The sequence below is a fragment of the Suricata suricatta genome, chromosome 5 (genome assembly GCF_006229205.1).
Source record: "Suricata suricatta isolate VVHF042 chromosome 5, meerkat_22Aug2017_6uvM2_HiC, whole genome shotgun sequence".
Taxonomy (NCBI): domain Eukaryota; kingdom Metazoa; phylum Chordata; class Mammalia; order Carnivora; family Herpestidae; genus Suricata; species Suricata suricatta.
In genome coordinates this window covers 103,048,724-103,070,062 of record NC_043704.1, presented here as the reverse complement: position 1 = coordinate 103,070,062, position 21,339 = coordinate 103,048,724, and the positions used below count along the sequence as shown (strand labels likewise).

General features: G+C 44.6%; 1 protein-coding gene across 1 annotated transcript in view; it reads right to left on the bottom strand.

Moving 5' to 3' along the window:
• The window catches only part of LOC115291229, a 42,194-nt gene that overhangs the window by 15,619 nt on the left and 5,236 nt on the right, over window positions 1–21,339 (bottom strand). Inside the window, exons 3-14 of the mRNA XM_029938751.1 lie at window positions 15,412–15,446; window positions 15,217–15,291; window positions 12,874–12,930; window positions 12,523–12,552; window positions 8,676–8,720; window positions 8,261–8,308; window positions 7,837–7,883; window positions 7,679–7,728; window positions 7,185–7,402; window positions 6,821–7,071; window positions 3,471–3,605; window positions 166–304 (exon numbers count right to left, since the gene is read on the bottom strand). Coding sequence (XP_029794611.1) covers window positions 166–304; window positions 3,471–3,605; window positions 6,821–7,071; window positions 7,185–7,402; window positions 7,679–7,728; window positions 7,837–7,883; window positions 8,261–8,308; window positions 8,676–8,720; window positions 12,523–12,552; window positions 12,874–12,930; window positions 15,217–15,291; window positions 15,412–15,446 — 1,130 coding nt within the window. The remainder of the gene's footprint in view (window positions 1–165; window positions 305–3,470; window positions 3,606–6,820; window positions 7,072–7,184; window positions 7,403–7,678; window positions 7,729–7,836; window positions 7,884–8,260; window positions 8,309–8,675; window positions 8,721–12,522; window positions 12,553–12,873; window positions 12,931–15,216; window positions 15,292–15,411; window positions 15,447–21,339) is intronic.

The window sequence follows — 21,339 nt, the reverse complement described above, 5'->3', positions numbered from 1 at the left end:
AGGAGTCTGGACATTGGTGCCTGACAATCAGAGCCTAGCTCGGATTTTTGTGTCTCTGAATCAGATTTTTAAATGTTATGGTAATGGACAGACAATTACTCTATTTGTCTTCCCACCCCAACCAACCCACAAACCAGAGTTCATTCAAGACACAAAAACACTTACATTCTCTCAGCTTTGCTTTCCATACAATTTCTTCAGAATCCATTTCAACCAAAAGTAATTTAAACTCCACTGGTTGCTCCAAATACACTTCAATGTAACTTTTCAATTTTAAAAGTGAACCGTCAACAAATTCGATTTCCTTTTAAAAAAAAGGCGGGGGGGATTATTTTTAAAAGTAAAAATTGCATTCGTTGACAATAGGAAATGTCAAATAAGGAATACTAGAAGGGTTAATGCTGACCTGAATGCTCCCTGAAATTCTAATGCTTGAAACGCCACTCCTTAATCACAGACCCTCTTATTCTCTTGCTTCTAGACCCTTCATTACTCCAACCTGCTTTTCTACTTCACCGAGGCTTCCAGTACATTGGCCATATTTTCTTAAGGTGTAACTTTTCAGCCCCTTCTTGGTTCAGTGTTTCATGTTCCCAAACTAATCACCCTTTCGTAAGTACTTTTAAACATCCTCACCATCTTTTGCTTCGATCATTCCACAGCCTGGAATTGATTTAAAACATTTCCAGAACCTCACTGAGTGTTTTAGCCACATTCCCTCACTGAACACCATCTCTCGCCCAACAAACCCTTTCATTGCTATTTTATGGATAAAGAATCTGAGAGAAGTTAATTAACTTGCCCAAATCCACATCTAGGAAGTGGTAGAACTGAACTCGAATCCACACCTTCTCTTTTTTTTAAGTTTATTTACTCTTTTTTTCCTAAGTCTATTTACTTATTTTGAGAGCGAGAGAGAGAGAGAGAGAGAGAGAGAGAGAGAGAGCGAGCGCTCAAGCATGAGTGGGGGAGGGGCAGAGAGGAAGGGAGAGAAAAATCCCAAGCAGGTTCCACACCATCAGCACAGAGCCCAATGAGAGGCTCTAACTCACAAACTGTGAGATTCATGACCTGAGCCAAAATCCAAGAGTCAGATGCTTAACCAACTGAGCCACCCAGGAACCCCACCTTCTGACTCCTCTTTTTTGTTTTTTTTAAATTAATTAATTAATTAATTTTATTTTGAGAGACATAGAGAGACAGTGTGAGCAGGGGAGGATCAGAGAGAGAGGGAGATTCAGAATCCGAAGCAGGCTCTGAGCTAGCTGTCAGCACAGAACCCGAGGCTTGAACCCACAAACCATTAGATCATGACCTGAGCTGAAGCCGGATGCTTAACCAACTGAGCCACCCAGGCGCCCCCTTTCTGACTCCTCTTAACCACTACAGAGATTGTCTCCTGCCCTGCACTTCCTCTGCTCCTCTGCAGACTGACTCACAAGCCTGGATGGGAGAAATCTACTTAAAAAACAAAAAAAAAGTCACTGAAACGTACTATGCATCACCTTTAAAAAACCAAGGGTCTTAACCTGTCCCTCTCCCTTCCCATTACAAATCACTAGCATTATCCTCACAATGTTCAATAGGTCACCAAGGCCTACAAAGTCAAGGTATCTCTCTCTCTCTCTCTCTCTCTCTCTCTCTCTCTCTCTCTCCTGTGGCCTCACTTTTCCTCTGCATTCCTATTTTCTGGACCTATTCTGGTGCCTTGAGCCCAGCTGCACATCCCCATCACCTCACTTAGGCACTTACGGTTTCCTCTTCCAGGAAGGCTATCTCTCCTGGTGAATCTCTCTCCCTTCAGACCCAGAACAAATGTCACCACATAGGAACTCTTCCTGAAACCCACCACACCCATCCCTATGGTCAACAATACATGACATGTTAAAATTATTTCTTTATATGAATACAGTATGTCTCTTTCTAGACTGGCATCTTTGAGGGAAAAGATCATGACTTACTCGTTTAACTCTTAGCTCTTATCCCAGACTGACTTTTAACTGGCAATTTTGATAAATGACAGTTAAACACATCATTACTGGTATAAAATCAGTAAGAATACCTTAGATTTACAGAGTTTCACGACTCAGAGAACCCCAACACCATTACCTTTATAAGATCTTTGGACAATACTAGGAGATTATATTACCCCCCATTTTATAGCCCAGAAATTTGGTTGAGCGAGAGCACACAACTGGTGACAGAATCGGACTACTGAAAGCCATCCACCATCATCTTGTGTAAACGAGAACCCCGGGGACCATCTCAGTCCTTTCCTAGACAGATTTACCCATTCAATGAGTATTATTCCCTCTCCTAGTGGCTCTTAATCCTGGCAGCACATTATAGTCACCCCGGGAGCTTTAACAAGCCCAATGCCGAAGCCACTCCCAGACCAATTAAGTCAGTATATCCAGAGATGGGACCCAGGACACAGACTTTTTTAAAGCTCCCCCGGGGATTCCATTTTACAGCAAAGGCCAAGAATCACACCGTTCTAAGCAAGCCCTTCCCGTTTAATTCCACCTCCCGGACAAGACTGCAGTTGGCTTCTGTGATCATCTTGAGGTAGCATCTGCCAGGGCTTGATCAGCTTGCAAGGGCTGAGAATCAACCCTCAGATCCCACTGGGAAGACTGTGGCTTTAGGACCCAAGGGCAGACGGGTCTCAGGGCCAGGGTCTCTCAGGAAGAGAGCTTTTGAAACTGGAAAGGAAGGTCATGGAAGGCTGTCTGATCAACCTGACTGCTTCTCCAGGACCCTCAGCCCCTGATAATATAATTTAAAAATGCAACATGGGTCACTGCGATCAGCTCTTCCTTGCTTCGTATTATAATGCGATGGAATCAAAACATGTTTTCGCCTTTTCATAAATGACAAAACAAACATAAAAAGGGGTACAAAAAGAATTTCCACACAGATGTCTAGTTAGATAAGCTACAGCACACGATCCGAGCACACAATGAAAATAAGTTTTAAAAATAACTTGGTCATTTACAGGAAACCCAAATCACTTACAAATGTCATAGTTTGTACGGTGAATAGTTGAGACCTAGTGACAATTTGTTCTCATAACTATTTTTCAAATGCCTTCCAGTAAGAAAAGCCAATATCCTTGTTAGCAACTCTTTTCCATTAACCTTCAGTGCGGTGTGACTCAAAATCAAGAGTAAGGTTTTTATTCCTTTGAAGCTAACATTGGAGAATTTAATTTAAAAAAATAACTCAAGAAAATCTAAAACCTTTTTAAAGGGAAAGAGATTAGATAGATAAGTCTATTTTTTGTAATGGTGACAGATTAATTCTGAAATTCAACAGCATCTTTGGAATAAGCTACAAGTTTAGCAAAACAATTGCTTTGTTTTCAATAAAAAATGAGAACAAAATGCATTATTTTAAAACCTCCAGAATACATAGCTAAGAAATACACATCCTGGTGCTACTCCAAGTGGTGTTCAAAATATATATACCTCTGGGGTAATTTCAGCTTCTGGTTCACTGATCAGTCGGTATTTTTTCCCATTCTGCAATAACTTCTGGCAAACAGGAGGCTTGTCAATTTTCATGAATTTCTTGGAGGAGTGCTTTACAGACTTGGAAATATCCTAAAGATAGAAACAGGTTTTGGTTTTGAAATGCATCAGCAACAACTCTAAGGACTGCGTCCTTATAGGATGACGCCCTGCGTCATCTTCACTTCCCTGTACAAAATGACAGCAAGGGAGTAAGTTTCACGGGGCTCTGAAAGGAAATGCCATGGAGGCGAGTAAGGTACCCCTGATCTGCTCTTCAGGCTTCTAGGTCCCCAAACATCTTTCTGCCAAAGCACTAGAGCCAGAAGCACCTCCCGCCTCCCCATACACACACCCCCGGGCATGGCACCTAAAATTTGCTTCTGAAGGATTTGAGAAAATTAAATTAGGGCCAGCATTATACATTTGTATTGATTATATGCCCACGACGTGAACAGAGAGCAGCTACCTTATTGTACACAGTTCCGCTTAACCCTGAGTCTGTTTCTATCCAGCACGTTGTGTGTTCCCATCCTTACTTTCACAACTGTCCCTGATTTTATACATATAGTTTGAATGCCCCAAAAAGGTTAATGGAAACGTTGGCTCACGTTCACTTGTAAAGCAGCTGAGTAGCTGACTATGAAATTTAGGCTTCCTGAAGGCAAAGTTCAAGGAACTCTTCCTATGCAGGAACCCAGGAAGGTGTAAAAACCAAACATCAACAGGAAGCACATCCTGCCTATGCTCCCTAGCGTTCTAGCGGTGTCTTCCTCTACATTTGCTGATACAATCTTCCTCTCACTCCAGCTTCCCAGGAAGTACAAATAATAGCCTTTAATTTCTTGTCTTTACTTTTGTGAAATATGAACTTCACTAAATACTAGCACTTTATTCCAGGGCGCCTGGGGACTCAGTCAGTTAAGAGTCCGACTCTTGGTTTTGGCTCAGGTCACGATCTCATGGTTCACGGGTTCAAGTCCCAAGTTAGTATGGAGCCTGCTTAGGAGTCTCTCCTCCTCTCTCTCTGCCCCTCTCCCTCTCATTCTCCCTTTCAAAAGAAAAGTACTTATTCCAAATCCATAGTAATTCTACTTTAGATGGGGTTATTTTTATACTATTTTGAAGACTAGCTTCCCAACTGAAAGTATTAACTTTAATGAGATTACAGGAAGCATATTTTACCTTAGGAAGAAACTAAAAACCTATTACTTAATAAAGTTTTAAAACTTTAATGTGTTTCCAATTATAATCAATATAACTTACGTTTCTAAGACTGACAAACACTAAAACTGGAAATAGGTAATTTGACATTGTAGGGGACCAAGGGCAGGCTCCCCAGGATGGACTATTCTGGCATGAAGACTATTCTGATTTAAAAAGCAATCAAGGGTGGGCAGGTGCATGAAATCGGATTAAAGAGTACACTTAGCATGGAGAGCCCTGTGTAATACACAGAATTGTGGAATCATTGTACTGTACACCTGAAACTAATGTAATACTGTATATTAATTATACTTGAATTTTTAAATTAATTAATTTAAACAAAATTTTTGAAAAAGCAATCAAAACCCAGCAGATTCAGGAAAAGCTCTTTTACCTCCCCTACAAGTGCCTAGAAGAATGTGGACAGAGGATCTGCTCCAGGAAGAGAGCTATCACCATAGAGAACTACATCACGTGACACGAACCAGGCATGGTGACAGAGGAACCCAGCAAGGCCTGGTTCATCAAAGTCCCCTCTTCCCCATTGCTTCTGAGTGGCCCGGCAAGCACTTGTTTACCAAACATTTACTCTCATTTTCCTACAAAGTGTATTCCTTCCCTTTGAAGTCCCCGACCCCTGCCCCCTTCTCCTTGGTGCAGAATGACAGATATACCTCATTTTGTCTGAGTGTCTTTGGAATTTCCAAGTCTGTGTGGATTTCCTGTATGTACGAAATTAATTTAGGTTTTCTCCTGTTAATCTGCCTTGTGTCAACATGATTCTTTTTTTTTTTTTTAATGTTTTTTATTTACTTTTGAGAGACAGAGAGAGAGAGCATGAACAGGGAAGGGTCAGAAAGAGGGAGATACAGAATCTGAAGCAGGCTCCAGGCTCTGAGCTAGCTGTCAGCACAGAGCCTGATGCGGGGCTCAAACCCATGAACTGTGAGATCATGACCTGAGCCAACGCCGAACACTTAAAACAACTGAGCCACCCAGGCGCCCCTCAACCTGATTCTTAAAGGGCAACTAGAAGGATCCTGTAGGGCAGAGGAAATTCTTCCTCCTTGACAATATAAATTCTATAACTCAAACTACAACTCATCATTTTGTACGTTTTATCGTAGATCTTAGGTTTATTTTCTTAACTTCTGTCAAACTCGCATTTCAAATCTGAAAGGACAATTTTGAGTCATGGTTTTATCTGTCACGTTTGTTTATTTCAGTTCTCCATCCATCTCTAAACCACTAGAATTGTACAGACAATGGCTAAAGGTATAAAAGGAGATCTGGCTGCCACTATTCTATGTAAGCGTTCAGAAAGTGGGCTAATCATCACGATCTGCTTCTATGTTCTGGAAAACTGGTTCCACTATGCACACCCAAACCCCTCCCCTCGGGCCCTCGCTCCCTTAACCACAGCAGGTGGTTCATGAGTACCTGCTGCTACCAAACCCAGAATGTTCAACCACAGGCCAATTTTTATCCAAAAATCTCCTCTGCAATGAGTTAACCTGGGAGGTGGGTCTGACGTGAGGAGCCTTAGGCAAGGAGAAACCTCAAGTCACCCTACACTTGACTCCAAGGCCTCAAAGGCTCCCAAGTGTTCCACAGCATGTGCTCCTCAAACTCTTACTGTGCATGCACGTCCCCTGGGAACCCTGCCCAGGTCAGGCTCCGATTCTACAGGTCTGGGGTGCAGTAGAGCTTTCGTAGTTTAACAAGCTCCCTGCTGACATCGGTGCTCCTAGCCACCTGGCTCCCAGACCACATTTTGTGTCGCAAGGCTACAGAAAGAAATGGCCTCGGCTGTACATCAGCCCACGCTCTCCAAAGCCAAGCCTGCTGGTCTGGGCCACCCTCTCCTCTGGAGCGCTATTTCCCCATCTGTTATCTTCTTGACACAATTTAAACATACAGACAACCACACACCATGAACCTGAGGACTTGACACACACCTAGGCACTGACCTTAGAACCTTATGCCAAATTAGACCCACAGTGGGGGCACACTTAAATCGACAGGGACAGAACCACATAAACATGGCATAACGTTTGAACACAGAGTATTCAACACTTATTGTTCATTTTCATAAACTTTACCTTGATGACGGAGTCATTATTGGTTGCTATGTACACTCGAAAAGACAAGGACGGATTATGATCAACGGCTTTGTAGAGAATCACGACCCCGTGGTGATACACGGTTTCTTCACTTTGAATGACAGGTCCCACAGGAGAAAGAGAGCTAACATGCCACTTGACATGGGTTGCAGAATGATCCACAGTGGATTCTAACGAGGCCCCGGAACTTTTAACATGTAAGACTTTGAACGTCATGTTGGCATCATGGTCTGTTAAAGCATGAAGGTGAATTAGTATTCTGGGCAGTATATGGATTGCACACATACTCTCACATATGTGCACACACACACACTAATGAGTCTTTTAGAAAACGAGTACTTACAACCCAGGCAGAGGGAATGTGGAAACTGAATGGAAGTAAGACAATTTGGGTCACATTTAACATCAAACAAGGGTCCACCAACAATCCAGGGCTTAACAACCAGGTCTGCGTATTTGCTCCAGGACAACACGCAATACTTGATGTCAACTTTTCCATTAACCTCAAATATCAGGCCAGTTTCCGTGCACTGGTAAGTTCCCTCCGCGTCCAACTTTAGTCTGCATTGGAAAGATAAGAACACCTGTTTAGGCCTAATGTTTGGTCAGTAAAGGACTTCTTAAAATTATTCAGGTTTTTAATTTCATTCAAATGCACTAACAACATTCAATAGCATTTTGAAGAAGCAACACTACCAAAGAAAACAATCCAAGTAGTTACATAAAATGTGTGAAATTAGTGATGTTGTTTTGTGTTTCCCCTATTTGGGGTCATTTTTAAGTACAAGGTTTTATATTACTGATGATATTAAGTCTTCTGTATTCACAAGTACTTACAAAAACTGTTCTCGGGAAAGGAGCCTGGGGGTCACTTGCTCATTATGTTTCTGAAGAAAAAGTATATATACACATAGGCACATAAGCAAGTAATATATAAGTAAATGTTTTCTGAAAGCACACTAGAAAATCATATTTTATAATTAAAAGATACTTACATTTTCAGCATTACAGTGTTCACAGTAAGGTTGGATTTTATTAAGTTCTAAATAATAGAGAAAAAGTTTTACTTACATGAATGTAAGTGGCATTTTCAAATAAAATTTTACTTACTTAAAAAAAATTTTTCTTATGTGAGAGAGAGCGAGAGAGAGAATAGGGGAGGGAGTAGAGGGAGAGAGACTCTGAAGCAGGCTCCACGCTCAGTACAGACCCCAAAACAGGGCTTGATCCCACAACTGAGTTCATGACCTGAGCCGAAATCAAGAGTTGGATGCTCAACTAACTGAGCCACCCAAGTGCCCCTCAGAGAAAAATTTTTAATAAATATATGTGATATGACCAGACCACAAAATTCAAAAGTACATGCCCCTCAGCAGTAACAATATCTAAAAGAATATTTTGGAAAATGTCAGTTTATACCTGAATGGAAACGATCTTTGGGCACGTCTTTATCCTCCCACTCTTGCGCTGTGGAGGAAATCATCACACATGTGTTGGCACAAGTCACGCACAGGGTAAGTCACGCGCTACTTAAGCACCCGGCTTCAGCTTCCCAACTAACAGGATTTTAAACACTTCCATGTGTCAATCCAGGGATGCATGACACATTACGTTTGTCAATCCCACTGCAGGTCTACGGTGTGAAAATGAGCTTGGATGTGACTCAAGTTTCAGTGCGCCCCATCTTGGCACATAAATCTTTATATGATCTTCTTATGTGGCAGTGAAGTCTCCGTCCCCATCCTGCAAACCTGACCCGCATGACCCCCTCTCACACAAACATGGGAGAGAAACAGAGAAAGCTGGCGGGGTGAGCGCACTGCCTGGTTCTTACCCTGAGCAGAGGCTCCCTCAGCGGGACACTCTCCTGGCTCCCCATCTGTGGAGACAAGAGGGGCGTGAGCAATCTCTTCCTGAGTTACTCCTCACTAGCCCAGGGTCTCTACTGCAGAGTCGCAGCCCCACGGAAGCCTCCTTCATGGCCCGTGATGACTGCCTGGCTGGCGTCAGCCCTCGAGCTGTTAGAGTTAGAGATTAGCTTGGGAGAAAGGAATCAACATCTGATTTTAGGCATATTTAAACTGCAACTATCGTAAGAATCTCTGATTGTATGTATATACCACATCTTCTTGATCCACTCATCAGGTGATGGGCATTTAGGCTCTTTCCATGATTTGGCTATTGTTGACATTGCTGCTATGAACATTGGGGTACATGTGCTCCTATGCATCAGCATTTCTGTATCCCTTGGGTAAATCCCCAGCAGTGCTATTGCTGGACCATAGGGGAGTTCTATGGATAGTTTTTTTGAGGAATTTCCATACTGTTTTCCAGAGCCGCTGCACTAGTTTACATTCCCACCAACAGTGTAGGAGGGTGCCCGTCTCTCCACATCCAGGAGAGAGAGAGACACAAAACCTGAGAGACTATTGAATACTGAAAACAAACCAGGGTTCAAGGGGGAGAGGGAGGGGGGAAAAGAGGTGGTGGTAACGGAGGAGGGTACTTGTGGGGAAGAGCACTGGGTGTTATATGGAAACCAATTTGACAATAAACTATTAAAAAATAAATAAATAAAACTAAAAAAAAAGTCTCTGATTTTGCATGCAGACTGCTTGCATATGGCTCAAGGCCCACACAATCTGGCCCCCATTACCTCATTTCCTGCCTGCCTCCCCACATCTCCTGCCCTCCGCTCATTACTTGCCATTTCTCCAACCCCAAAGCACACTCTTAACTCAGGGCCTTTGCCCAGACGGTCTCCTCCTACAAATATTCATGCCGCTCCTCTCCTCACTTCTTGTGGTCTCCGCTCAAATGTCCCTGTATCAGAGAGGCTTTACACACACACACACACACACACACACACACACACACGACCCTGCAACAGGGCCTGGCTGACTTACTCTTCCCCCTTCAGTTTCCTTCAGGGCATCTCCCCAACCGGGCACGCTGCACAGTTTAGTGTTTCCTGCTTCCTGTTTCTCTCCCTGAGAGAATGTGAGCTTCATGAGGACTGTATCTCTAGGGCCTGGCAAGTGCTCAGTGACTATTTTCTGAATGATCAGAATTCCATAATACAAAAACATATTAAGAAAGGGAACAAAGAAGAGAGAGAAAGAGAGAGAGAAAGAAAAAGAAAGGAAGGAAGGAAGAAAGAAAGAAAAAGAAAGAAGAAAGACAGCAATAAATTCTTGTTATCTACACTGGCCCCTAGCTGACAGAGCTTGGGCTCTCTGGTTGTATTACGAAGTCTCCCCATGCTTCACTTTCCACATTTGTCAAATGGGGACTAGAATAATACCACCCCCCGAAATTTAGAAACATTAAATTACCATTCCCTAAGTGCTTAGTAAGTGTGAGATAACTGTTATTAACAATTATTTTGCCATGGTGATAGGTGGGACTCATTAAAAAATTCAAGAATTCTAGACAACAACACTGTCACTTATATTTTAAAGGTCTGAACAACCTTTGGGAGGGTCACCCCATGGGTAAGGAACTCCTTAACACACATGGCCCTAAGCCATCACCAGTGCCCAGATGGTACAGACACTCCCCCAGACAGCACTCCAGCCCAAGACACACAAGCTGCCTCATCTCCTGGCCTACTGGGGGCTGAATCCAGGGACCACGGTTGGAGGACAGAATCAGATTTAAAAGACAGTATTAAGGGGCCCTCGGTAGCTCAGTCGGTTAAGCGTCCAACTTCAGCTCAGGTCATGATCTCATGGTTCGTGCGTTCAAGCCCCACCTCAGGCTTTGTACTGGAAGTATGGAGCCTGCTTGGGATTCTCTCTCTCTCTCTCTCTCTCTCTCTCTCTCTCTCTGCCCTTCCCAGTTCATGCTCTCTCAAAAACAAAATATTAAAAAAAATTTTTTTTAAACAACAGCATTAAGATAAAGTGGCAAATTCAGAGTCCTGGGCTCGGAATACTACAGATCCGAAAAACCCAAACCCTACACCACACAATCCTCCATAGTTCCTCAGCTACTGTCTGATGAAGGATCATAAAATTCTAAATTACTTTTGGGCCATATATTACATTGTATTTCATCCAAGCCCCACGTTTTTTCTGCCTTGGGAGCGGAGAAAGGGAAAGAGATTCAAGAATCCTAACCAGCCTACAAACACAGTCTTCCTAGCCAAAGCACAGAAAAGTGATGCAATTCTCCCCAACTTATAAACCACAGCTTCCCCTCCATCCGGATGATGGGGGTGACCCCAGAATTCATGCTGGTGGGTAGAGCAGGTCCACTCACGAGCAGGGTGAGTGCACGGCACTGCCAGCGAGCCCCCAGGGCAGCAAACGCTGCTCGGTGGCCTACCTGGGCTTTCCACCTGACCTGAGAATGGAGGTGAGTACCTCTCGGAGCTCTCCTCTAACAAGAAGGATAAAAGACCTTTTAACAGAGAATATCACTGTGGGGGAGGGCAAGACCCCTCACATAACCTGGGGCTCCCAGGACAAGCATCCTCAGGCAGCTCACAGAAGATGCGAGGGCACTTCGCCAAAGAAGACCAAGAAGTCTAATCCACCCAAGGCCAGGGCTGGCCACTCTTGCCTTGCTGACCACAATGACCCTACCCTCCCACCCAATTTTGAGCCTATCTTGAGCCTCACTGACTTCAAACACCTTCCTCCTAGTTTGCCTGCCCTGGTGAGGCCCTGGGCCAGGCCTAGCTTCTGGATCCTGAGCGTCCTGCCTCTGGACTCCATGTCCCTATGGCTCTTTACCCAGTTATTACCAGGAATAACATCAGAGACATGATCCCAACGCACAGCTCTCTAATTTTATTTCTGTCTTCATCCTTTCTATAGAGGCTGGACTTTTGACTGCATTAAGGATGAAAATCGTCCATGATGTATAGAGAATTGAGGCACACATTTGTTCTTTATAGGTATCAGAACATGACATCTCTGCAAGGGTGATACACAGATTATTACAGGTTCTTATCAATGCATAACATGATTGCAAGAAACTGAACAGTTACTATCACAGGTTCCCCACTGGGAAAACTGCAAAGAGAATCGGATTCTAGACGGGACTCCCGAGGGAAGAGATTTCATTTATTTAATAGTATCACTAGGAGCCCTCTGACTGCCTTGCTACAGTGTTCATGGGCAGATCACAGTCTAAGAACCGGGAAAAATAATCCTACAGTAAAATAAAATCACTTAAAATACAAGCTTAGTCCCTCACAAAACTTTAGACCAAAACCGTATTTTATATTTAGAATCTATGCCCTGAAAGTGGTTTCAAGTTGTTCACAAATAACTAGATTCGCGGGCCAGGAGACTCTAAACCACAAATGGTACATTTGCAGCAGCACAGAGTTCGCTCTGCCGTAATCTGCGAGCAGCGACCACCACAGGAGGAAGCCAGGCCCGCCTGCGGCCGGACTGCAGATTACGGCGGTCTCTCAATCCTTCCTCGTTAGAGGAGCTAAGAGCAGAACTGCACACGTACCGGCTTGGCCTCAACGCACACCAGGAACAGATGCCACGCACTGCTAGCCTAGGGAGCTCACATTTGCAAAACACTTGGAGAAACTTCCCAATGTTTACCTTAACTTTGCACATGAAAAGATACAGAACAAGCGGCTGGTAACAAAAGCGATCCTTCCCTGACTTCCTTTCAACAACAAAAAATAAAATTCAGAGGAAGGATATACTTACTTGTTTTTTCTGGTTCTGGTTCCTCATTATCTACAAAAAGAAAAAAAAAAGTCTAAATCAAATTCTCACGACAACCAAGAGGAAACCCAGGCTAAGGGGAGAATAGGTAAAATGTTTGCCTTTCGCCAATAGCAACCACTTCCTGTCTTTCTTCTTCAGCTCATCCTGTTCGGCCACTTGGCTTGCCAACTAGAAAGTATTTACCAAGTAAGTATTTTTTCAGGACTTCACAAACTACACTGGTAGTGTGTCCTCACACCATATAAGGGATGTATGCATTCGTTTAAAATAAAAATAAAGGTTCATATGTTTAACCAGAATTCCATAATTTAAAAAAGACACAGGACTCACCAGATTCACTTTCAGAGCTGTCCTCAGACCCGCTGTCCTCAGAACTGCTGCTCTCTCCTGAACAGAGGCATATGTGGCGGAAGTACAAAAACTTTGTTCACACAGTGAATGAAAAACAGGAACTATTTTTTTAATTATACATTTTTGTTTTTTAATTTGAGAGAGAGAGAGAGAGAGAATGAATCTCAAGCAGGCTCCAGGCTCAGCATGGAGCTTGATCCCACAACCCTGGGATCATGACCAGAGTGGAAATCAAGGGTTGTACACTCAATTGACTGAGCCACCCAGATGCCCCCTAATTATATATATTATAAAACAGATCCAAACTCAACTAATTTCTTCTTAATTTAATAAATTCTCACTAAGTCCAAAACTATGGTTCATAGAAAAGGGGGTTTATTTTCCTTTGGAAATGAATAAAATGTACTTTAACTGTTTAAGTATGGGCTCAAATCATACTTTGCCTACAGTAATCCTATCATCTGGTTGTCATTCAAGTCCTACCCAGCCTTGGCTTGCCCTTACTGCTCTTGTCTTCCTCCTGCACTTGCACATCTGGACAGCTCACATGCACAAGTTCAGTGACACAACAGTGCAGAATTCTGGAGAGTAGATGCCACTGACCGAAGCACAGGACAAACTCAGTCCGTATTATTCAACTACTTCTGGAAAGAGTGGTCCCCGAGAATGGTGGCCTTGGGTCCTTGGTCTCCTCTACTACCTCATCCCCAACTCAGTTCCTCAGCCCTTTGCAATCAGGCTTCTGTTCCCTCTGCTAGCTAGGAATCCTTTTCTCTGATGTCCCTAAAGACCACAACCCCCCAGAAAATGACTCCCAAAGGTAGACACCTACCACTCCCTCGTGCATGGCACTCCCATGAGGTCTGTCCTGGTTCTTCTACTTCCCTGTGTGCCCTCCACCCACCCTGCATCTCCTCTCTGCCACCCCCGCAGTTACTAACACCCCTGCCTCCACTCCCTGTTCCCAGCCTCCTTTCCCCTTTGAGAGCCCTCAGAGGGCATTGCACCCACTCACCAATCAGATTCCAACCTCCACCTCCAGGGGCACCCTGACCTCTCCTGGCAGACCCCAGAAGCACCCCGGGCCCAATCTGTGGGCCAGGGTCAGCCCCCACTGCCAGTCCTCATTCTCTCCTCCTCCCTGTTTGCAGACACTGCCCTCCCCCTCCCATGCAGGCTCAGGATCCACAAGCACAGACACAGAAAGCTATTAGCATCACTCTCAAATCCTCTCTCCCTCCATCCAGAACAAAGGATCGGCAGCAGTTACATGGAGGAAGGAAAAGATTTGAGAATAATGATGAGAACAATAATGATAGCAGCTAAGAGCGGCTTTTTCTGAGTGTTCCATGTGCCAGGCACTGTATATATCATTGACACATTTACACATATTTACTCATTTTGTGTATATATACTTTACCTATACTTACATAAAATGCTTTACATATATTTACACATTAAGCCTCACAACTGTCCAGCAATGTAAGCTGACTCCAGTTAATTTACTTAAGCAGGACCACCACCCCCACACCAGGAAGTACACGCCTCCCGCCCTGCCGCCACCCCGCCCTGCCAGGAAGTCTGGAGCTAAGATTTCACTCAGGCAGTCTGGCAGGAACCTGCACTCTCAACCATGTTGTTACACTTGCAAACATGCTCATTATTACTTCAGCAGATCAATCCCCAGGAGCTGGTGACTGATTGGAGGGGGGGTAGGAGGCAGGCTCCTGCATGAGAGGATGCCTGAGTGGAGGGTGAGGCACTGACTGTGTAGGAAGAGGTGCTGGGAAATCAGGTAATGGGACACGGCCTTGGCCCTTCAGGTCCAGAAGCACACAACAGTGGTTTTCAACGTTGGCTGCACCTTGGAACCACCTGGAGAGCTTTCCCAATACATCCAAGGCCGGGACTCAGATGTCCCCTAGACACTCTGATTCAGCTGGTCTGGGGTGGGGCCTGAACAGCAGTATTGATCCTTAAAGTCCCCAGATGACTGCAATGTGCAGCCAGGGTTGAGAACCACTGGGCTAGAATCAATCTACTTTAATCACTTCCTTGATCCCCAAATGTGAATGCCAGGATAATTGCCACTCCTTCTCCAAGCCTTTACGGATACCTCCCCACTGCCTGAAGTCTCTTTCCTGGGCCCAACTTCCACGAGTTCCCAGGGATCCATTAAGAACCAGCCATGTCTTGATTCGCCAGCACCCATCCCCACACAGATGCTCAGTGAACGAATCACATGTACCAGCCTAAAAGTACCAAGCAGACTGGGACAAGCTTCATAAGTCAGTTCCCTTGCTTATTAAAACTGCCACCTACGAATCTGGAGTGGTTTGATCCCTCCTCCGAATTCTTCTTGATCTTCGTAGGAAGAGACGAATAGCCAGTCAATGCCTGAAAGTAACAAAGCGGCTGCAGTCAATAAATAAAATAATCATTTTCTAAAACTGTAAATGTTTCATTCAGTATAGATTAAGATTTTTAATAATTCAACCATGACTTAGAGTACCATACCTTTTTCTTTTGAAGGGGTTTTGTGATGATCATTGCTACAAGAAAAGAAAAAGACTTTTAAAAACAGATACTAGAGGCGCCTGGGTGGCTCAGCTGGTTAAGCATCCAACTCTTGATTTCGGCTCAGATCAGGATCTCACGGTTCATGAGATCGGCCCCACGACAGGCTGTGTGCTGAGCTTGCTAGGGATTCTCTTTCCCTCTCTCCTGCCTCTCCCCTGCTCATGCTCGCTTCTCTCCCTCTCTCAAAGTAAATGAATAAACTTAAAAAAAGGATACTAATTTTATACAAAATAATTATGAATCTTCAAAATGATCGTTATACTGTTTCCTCCGAAATGTTGCAAATTAAAGACCTCTCTCCTTCCCCAGGAGATTTCCTGCCCCTCACTCTCCACCTATGGCCTGACTCCAAGCCAAACACTCAATGGAATTTATCACGTGTGCACCTGATGGCCTTCTTGTCCCATCACACCCTGAAGAGCCACTGCCGCACCTTCAAGATTCACAGTATTGCCACATCCACGCCCAGTCAGCTGGTCTTCCTGTGGGACACAGTCCTAATTGCCATCCTGCGTTGGCCTCTTGACCCTCCATCCAGTTCTGTGAGTCACCCTCCTTCTCCCAGGTGGTCTTGCTCTGCGTCTCTGGCCTCCTCCCTCAGATATAACACTCTGAGGACTGAGAGTTCACGCAGCTCCCCTGGAACAAGGTCTCTCCCTTGTCCTCACCGCTGCCGTGCTCTCTGTGCCCTCCGTGCAGCAGTCTCACAAGAGAACACGTGATCTCCACTCTCCTCCCCATTTTCTCCTGGACTCAAGGCCACCAGGCTGTGGCTCTCCTACATTACCAGTGACTCCTGCCCAGCATACCCAATGGGCCTCTTCAGTCCTGAGTGACCACTGTCTCATTAGATGAAGTAGGTGACAGGCTTCTCCATGGCTTCCACATCCCTTCTTACCTGGTCTGCCACCACTGCCCACCTCCCCTGTGGCAGTGACTTCTCCTCTCTGTGGTTCATCCCCAGCTCCATCTGCTCCAGCTTTCAGAGTCTCAACACACCCCGGAATCACATCTTGCACCCTCCTCTGCCCTCTCCTCACACTGTCTCGGGCCCATCTTCATGCTGAGGTTTCAGATCCTAAATCTGCACCACCTTCCCATCTTCTCGGAGTTCTAGCTGCCTGGGACCTAGTGGTCCCTTCAGCACTTAAAATTAAATAAGGTCAGCACTTAACTAACTGTCGCTTTCCCTCTTCATGAAAACCTGCTCCTCCTGATCTGCCTTGGCCGAGAATCCCATCACTGGGTTACCCGCTTGGAACCAGCGGGCACCGGCTCCTGCCCCCTCTTCCTCATCAAGCAGCGGCATGTCCTCCTGAGCCTCCCTCTCTCTGTCTCTGAAATCTGGCCCTTCCTCAACACATACTGTCTCTATCTCAGTTCAAGTGTGTGCTTATTCACTTGGGCTCACTCGCTCTCGCTCTTTCTCTCTCTCTCTCTCTGGCACTCACCTGGTTAGCTGATTATAATTCCTTCATACTTATTATACATCAAGTGATGGGAGACTACAGTCTTACTCTCTTAGCTCATCCCTGTGTAACCATCAGTGTGGTCTAATCGTGTCTTTGTTTACACCCTTCTGTGCTTCTCACTGCTTTCTGGCTAAAGCCTAAGTTCCTTGGCAGGATGCACAAGGACCTCCAGCCTGCTCTGGTCTCCCACCCTAAGTGGTCCCCCAGAGGGAAAGATCTTCAGTGTTCCAAGCACACCCTGGCTTGCTTGCTCACTCTCTCTCTCTCTCTCTCTCTCTCTCTCCCTCTCTCTCTTTCTCACACACACACACACACACACACACACACACACACCTCACTCTATCATCACCCCACACACAGGGTCACTGCCTCTGGCCTTCCAAGTCATATACCCCCAACTCTGGGTGCTCCATGGACATGTGTTGGGCACCCCCTCCCCCGGAGTTGTGAGTGCATATAAGTGACAGACCTGCCCTCCCCTTGATGCCAAAAGTCCAACTCCTCCTTTAAGAACAGCACTTCTCAAAGTATGGTCTGAGGAACATCAGAACTATGGGAGGTGCCATTGAAAAACAGTTTTTCTGGGTCCAATGAATCAGAATCTTTGATGAATAAAAAGACAAGAAGAAAACAATGATGCTATTTGCACTTAGAGGGTTTAAAAATCTTTATTTTCTCATTTAACCACCCCAATAAGCCTGTGAAGGCCATTTTACAAGTGCAGAGAGTAAGGCTCAGACAGGTTACTTAACTTCCGAGCCACAGAGCTAACAGCCAGAAAAGCAGCAACTGACTTTAGGCCATTAGAACATCTAAGCCCATGTGTCTGCCTGGTACCAGGCCTTCCGCCACTGCCCATCACTCCACCCCCAAGCCTCAACCCTTGTGGCAAACTGAGGACGGAGACAGCAAAAGCAGCAGCAGACCAACTGCTTTCCCTTCCCTCCTCTTGGTCCCCAAGTTACCTGGGACTCCCGGATGTCGTAAACCTCCTTGACTCAAGATTTTACACTAGTAACCTTCCCCGAGTATTTGCTATTTCCCAAATTCCATGACTCGAGGAAATACACACACATTCTCCAGACTTAAATCCTCTTGTTTTTTAATCCTCAACTCCTGCTCAAAAGGTCAGTCGGTGGTGGTGAACCTGTAATTGGGAAATGCTTCAAGAAACTAAGAAGGGCTAAAATACGGTTTTTAATGAGATGCATAAAAGAACAAGCCAACCATTACATCTTTTTTTCCTCTAGACTCATGCCTCTTATAATGCAGTAGCACTATATGATTTTTAATTTTGAAAATAATCATGAGAACATGGACTGAAAGTTAGCCATTCCTATTGCACAAAATATGCACTTCTGCATCCTCAACAAAACCGTATTTTCCTCTTCACTAGCGCTTTCATTTTCCCCTTCGTATAGCTGCTTATCTCTCTTTCCAGACATATATACATCTGCTTAGATATTAGAACTTTTGCTAAAACCCAGAAAGCCTCTGTATAAAACTCTTTATTTTCTCCTAAGCAGAGGAGAGTGAGTGCTGTCCGAGATGAGATCAGTGGCCAGAACCACCTGACACTGGACAGCTAAGGGGGAAGGACTTAGACCTGACCAGCAGGAACCCGCCCACAGGGCAGCCCACCTGCCCAGTCCAGCCGTGGAGGAGGCAGGCCCCAGGGCACCCACAGGGCCCCTTGCCGCTACAGGAATGCTAGGCCCCACACTCTCCTTTGCCATGGGCACTGCTCTAATGCAAAACCACACAAACCATCGAGAGACGGCACCCATTCCAATGTCCTCAGTGTAACTCAGGGACTGAAGGTAAGTTGGAAAGAGGCACGGACATTTACTGAGCACTTAAAATTCCTTAGATTTTGATCTGGACTCCATCATTACTATTAGGTATAATTTTATTGCAGTTCCAAAACCAACATCAAATATAAATGCTGCCTCATACTTATGAGCGTCTCAGGATTCGTACAGCCCCTTTCCATCACGGGAGGGCGAAACAAACAAAAACACCCTGCGTCAGGGCACAATGAAATCCCTGAGCTGCTACGAGACTGAAAGAACAGGCTTAAAACCTCAAAGGGCTGATATTCAATGAAGGTATTAATTGCATGTTTGTTGGAAAATGTGGATAATATTAAAATATGTCTGGGCACCCGCCTGGCTCAGTCAGTTAGGAGTTCAACTTTGGTTCAGGTCACGTCTCACATTTCGTGAGTTCGAGTTCTAGCCCCATATCGGGCTTGCTGCGGTCAGCACAGAGCCCACTTCAGATCTTCTGTCCCCGTTACGCTCTGCCTCTCCCCTGCTTGTGCTCTCTCAAAAATAAATAAATCTTTAAAAATAAAATAAAATAGTAAAATATGTGCAAATTAATAAAACCAATTATTGTTGGAATTAAGTTACAGGTGCAATGAAATGAAACCTGAGAGCACCACCAGGTTCTCACATAGGTGCAGTGCCTTAAAAATTCCAAAGTGCTTTCAAACCCGCCAGAGCAACAGCTCCTCACGCCAGCCCTGCCAGGAAGCAGGAAGCAGGGCAGGTACTGCCATCCCCACCTGCAGATGAGGACGCTGCACTCTGAGGTGTTGAGTCACAGAATCCCAACTTCTGAGGAAGCCCCTTTCCCACCTCAGCCCCTGGCCTGACTCTGCACAGCCTGGACAGGTTGATGTCAGGCATCGGAATGATTTCACCCAACTCTGGCTCAAGAAGTAATAATTCTCCACTTAATTTTTTTTTAACAATCCTTAAAATAAAAATAAAACCTTAATATAATAGTGGCTTGTATTTATTAGATGTTTACTGTGTTCTGGAAATTCAGCCAAAGACTTGGCATCCGTCAATTAGAGCTCATTTAATCATCACGCTGGACACTGGACTAGCATTATCCCCACTTCATAGGTGAGGAAATAATGCCCAGAGGCCTTGGGTAACTTATCTAAGAATCCTGGCCATCTGATTGCAGAGCCCAAGCTTTTATAAGTACATTTTTACAACCAAAAGCTAAAAATTCTACCAAGCAGATGACAGAGTACCAATCTTTCTTCCTACTAATGTTCCTACTGCCTGTGAAGGTAATTTTCAAATACAGGAACAGAGATTTTTGATCTAATTAAATCCATACTAAGCCTCAAAATCCTCCTCTAACTTTTCACCAGAATGAAACCATCCAGTATCTTATTCCTTTTAGCCCCTACCAACCTTTGAGAAAACGGACCATAAAAAGCTAAGTAAAACCTGTCAGTAAATGGGTTAAGGAAAGTGTAAAAGAGTTTGTTAGCCACAAACTAGAGTTAATCATGAAATAACTGTATTTCCCAGGGAAGAACCCCAATGCAAGCAATATTCTCCATAAGACAGATCTCTTTTTCATCAACTCAAATTAACAAACACCTATTTGCCATACGACAGGTGTTGTCCTAGGCGAAGGGGATATAAAAGTAACACAAACCACATGAACTTTGTCCCTATGGAGACATGTTTCTGATATGTCATATCAGAAACAAATACATATTGGGGTACCTGGGTGGTTCAGTCCATTAAGTGTCCGATTTTAGCTCAGATCATGATCTCGAGGTTCGTGGGTTCAAGCCCCGCGTTGGTCTCTGTGCTGACAGCTAGCTCAGAGCCTGGAGCCTGCTTCAGATTCTGTGTCTCCCTCTCTCTCTGACTCTCCCCTACTCACTCTCTGTCTCTTTCTCTCTCTCTCAAAATAAAATAAAGACATAAAAAATTAAAAGAAAAAAAAGAAAAAAATACTTATGTATATGCTGGAAGAGCAAAATAAAAACAAGCATAAGCTATAGGTTAGCCCAGAGCAGGCTATAAAGAACTGGGAAGAACTGAGCTCTTATGCTAAGATCACAGGCATGTGACTAACAAAACAGCCAATTAAACCGTAATGCTAAGGCCATCTTGCGTTTTCAAAGAGTGCTGCCTCCCCACAAACAGAATCCTCTAGTTGTTAGGCTCAGAAAAAGTTGAAAATGAAAGGCCCCCGCAAGATCTTCCAATCCAATGCATCATTTTACAAGAGGAGATGAGAATCTAGGAGAGGGTGAGTGGATAAATAACCAAGATCACACAACGAGTTATAAGCAGAGACAATCTTCCAACCTGTCTCACGTCTTCTGGTTTTTCCCGTCAATTCATTCATTCATTCAACTAACATGTGTGGAGTATGTGCCAGATACGCATGAACAAAGCAACAAAACCCATCAGCCTGATGGGGAAGCCTGACCTCCTGCATCGGAGACAAGAAGTGCTTTGAGAGAACGACAGGAGAGCTCCTTGAAGATGGAGCTCCCTGGGGAAGTGACACGTCAGCTGAGCCACAAAGGACAAGCAGAAATGGGCAAGAAGAACTGGGAGTGGTTGGG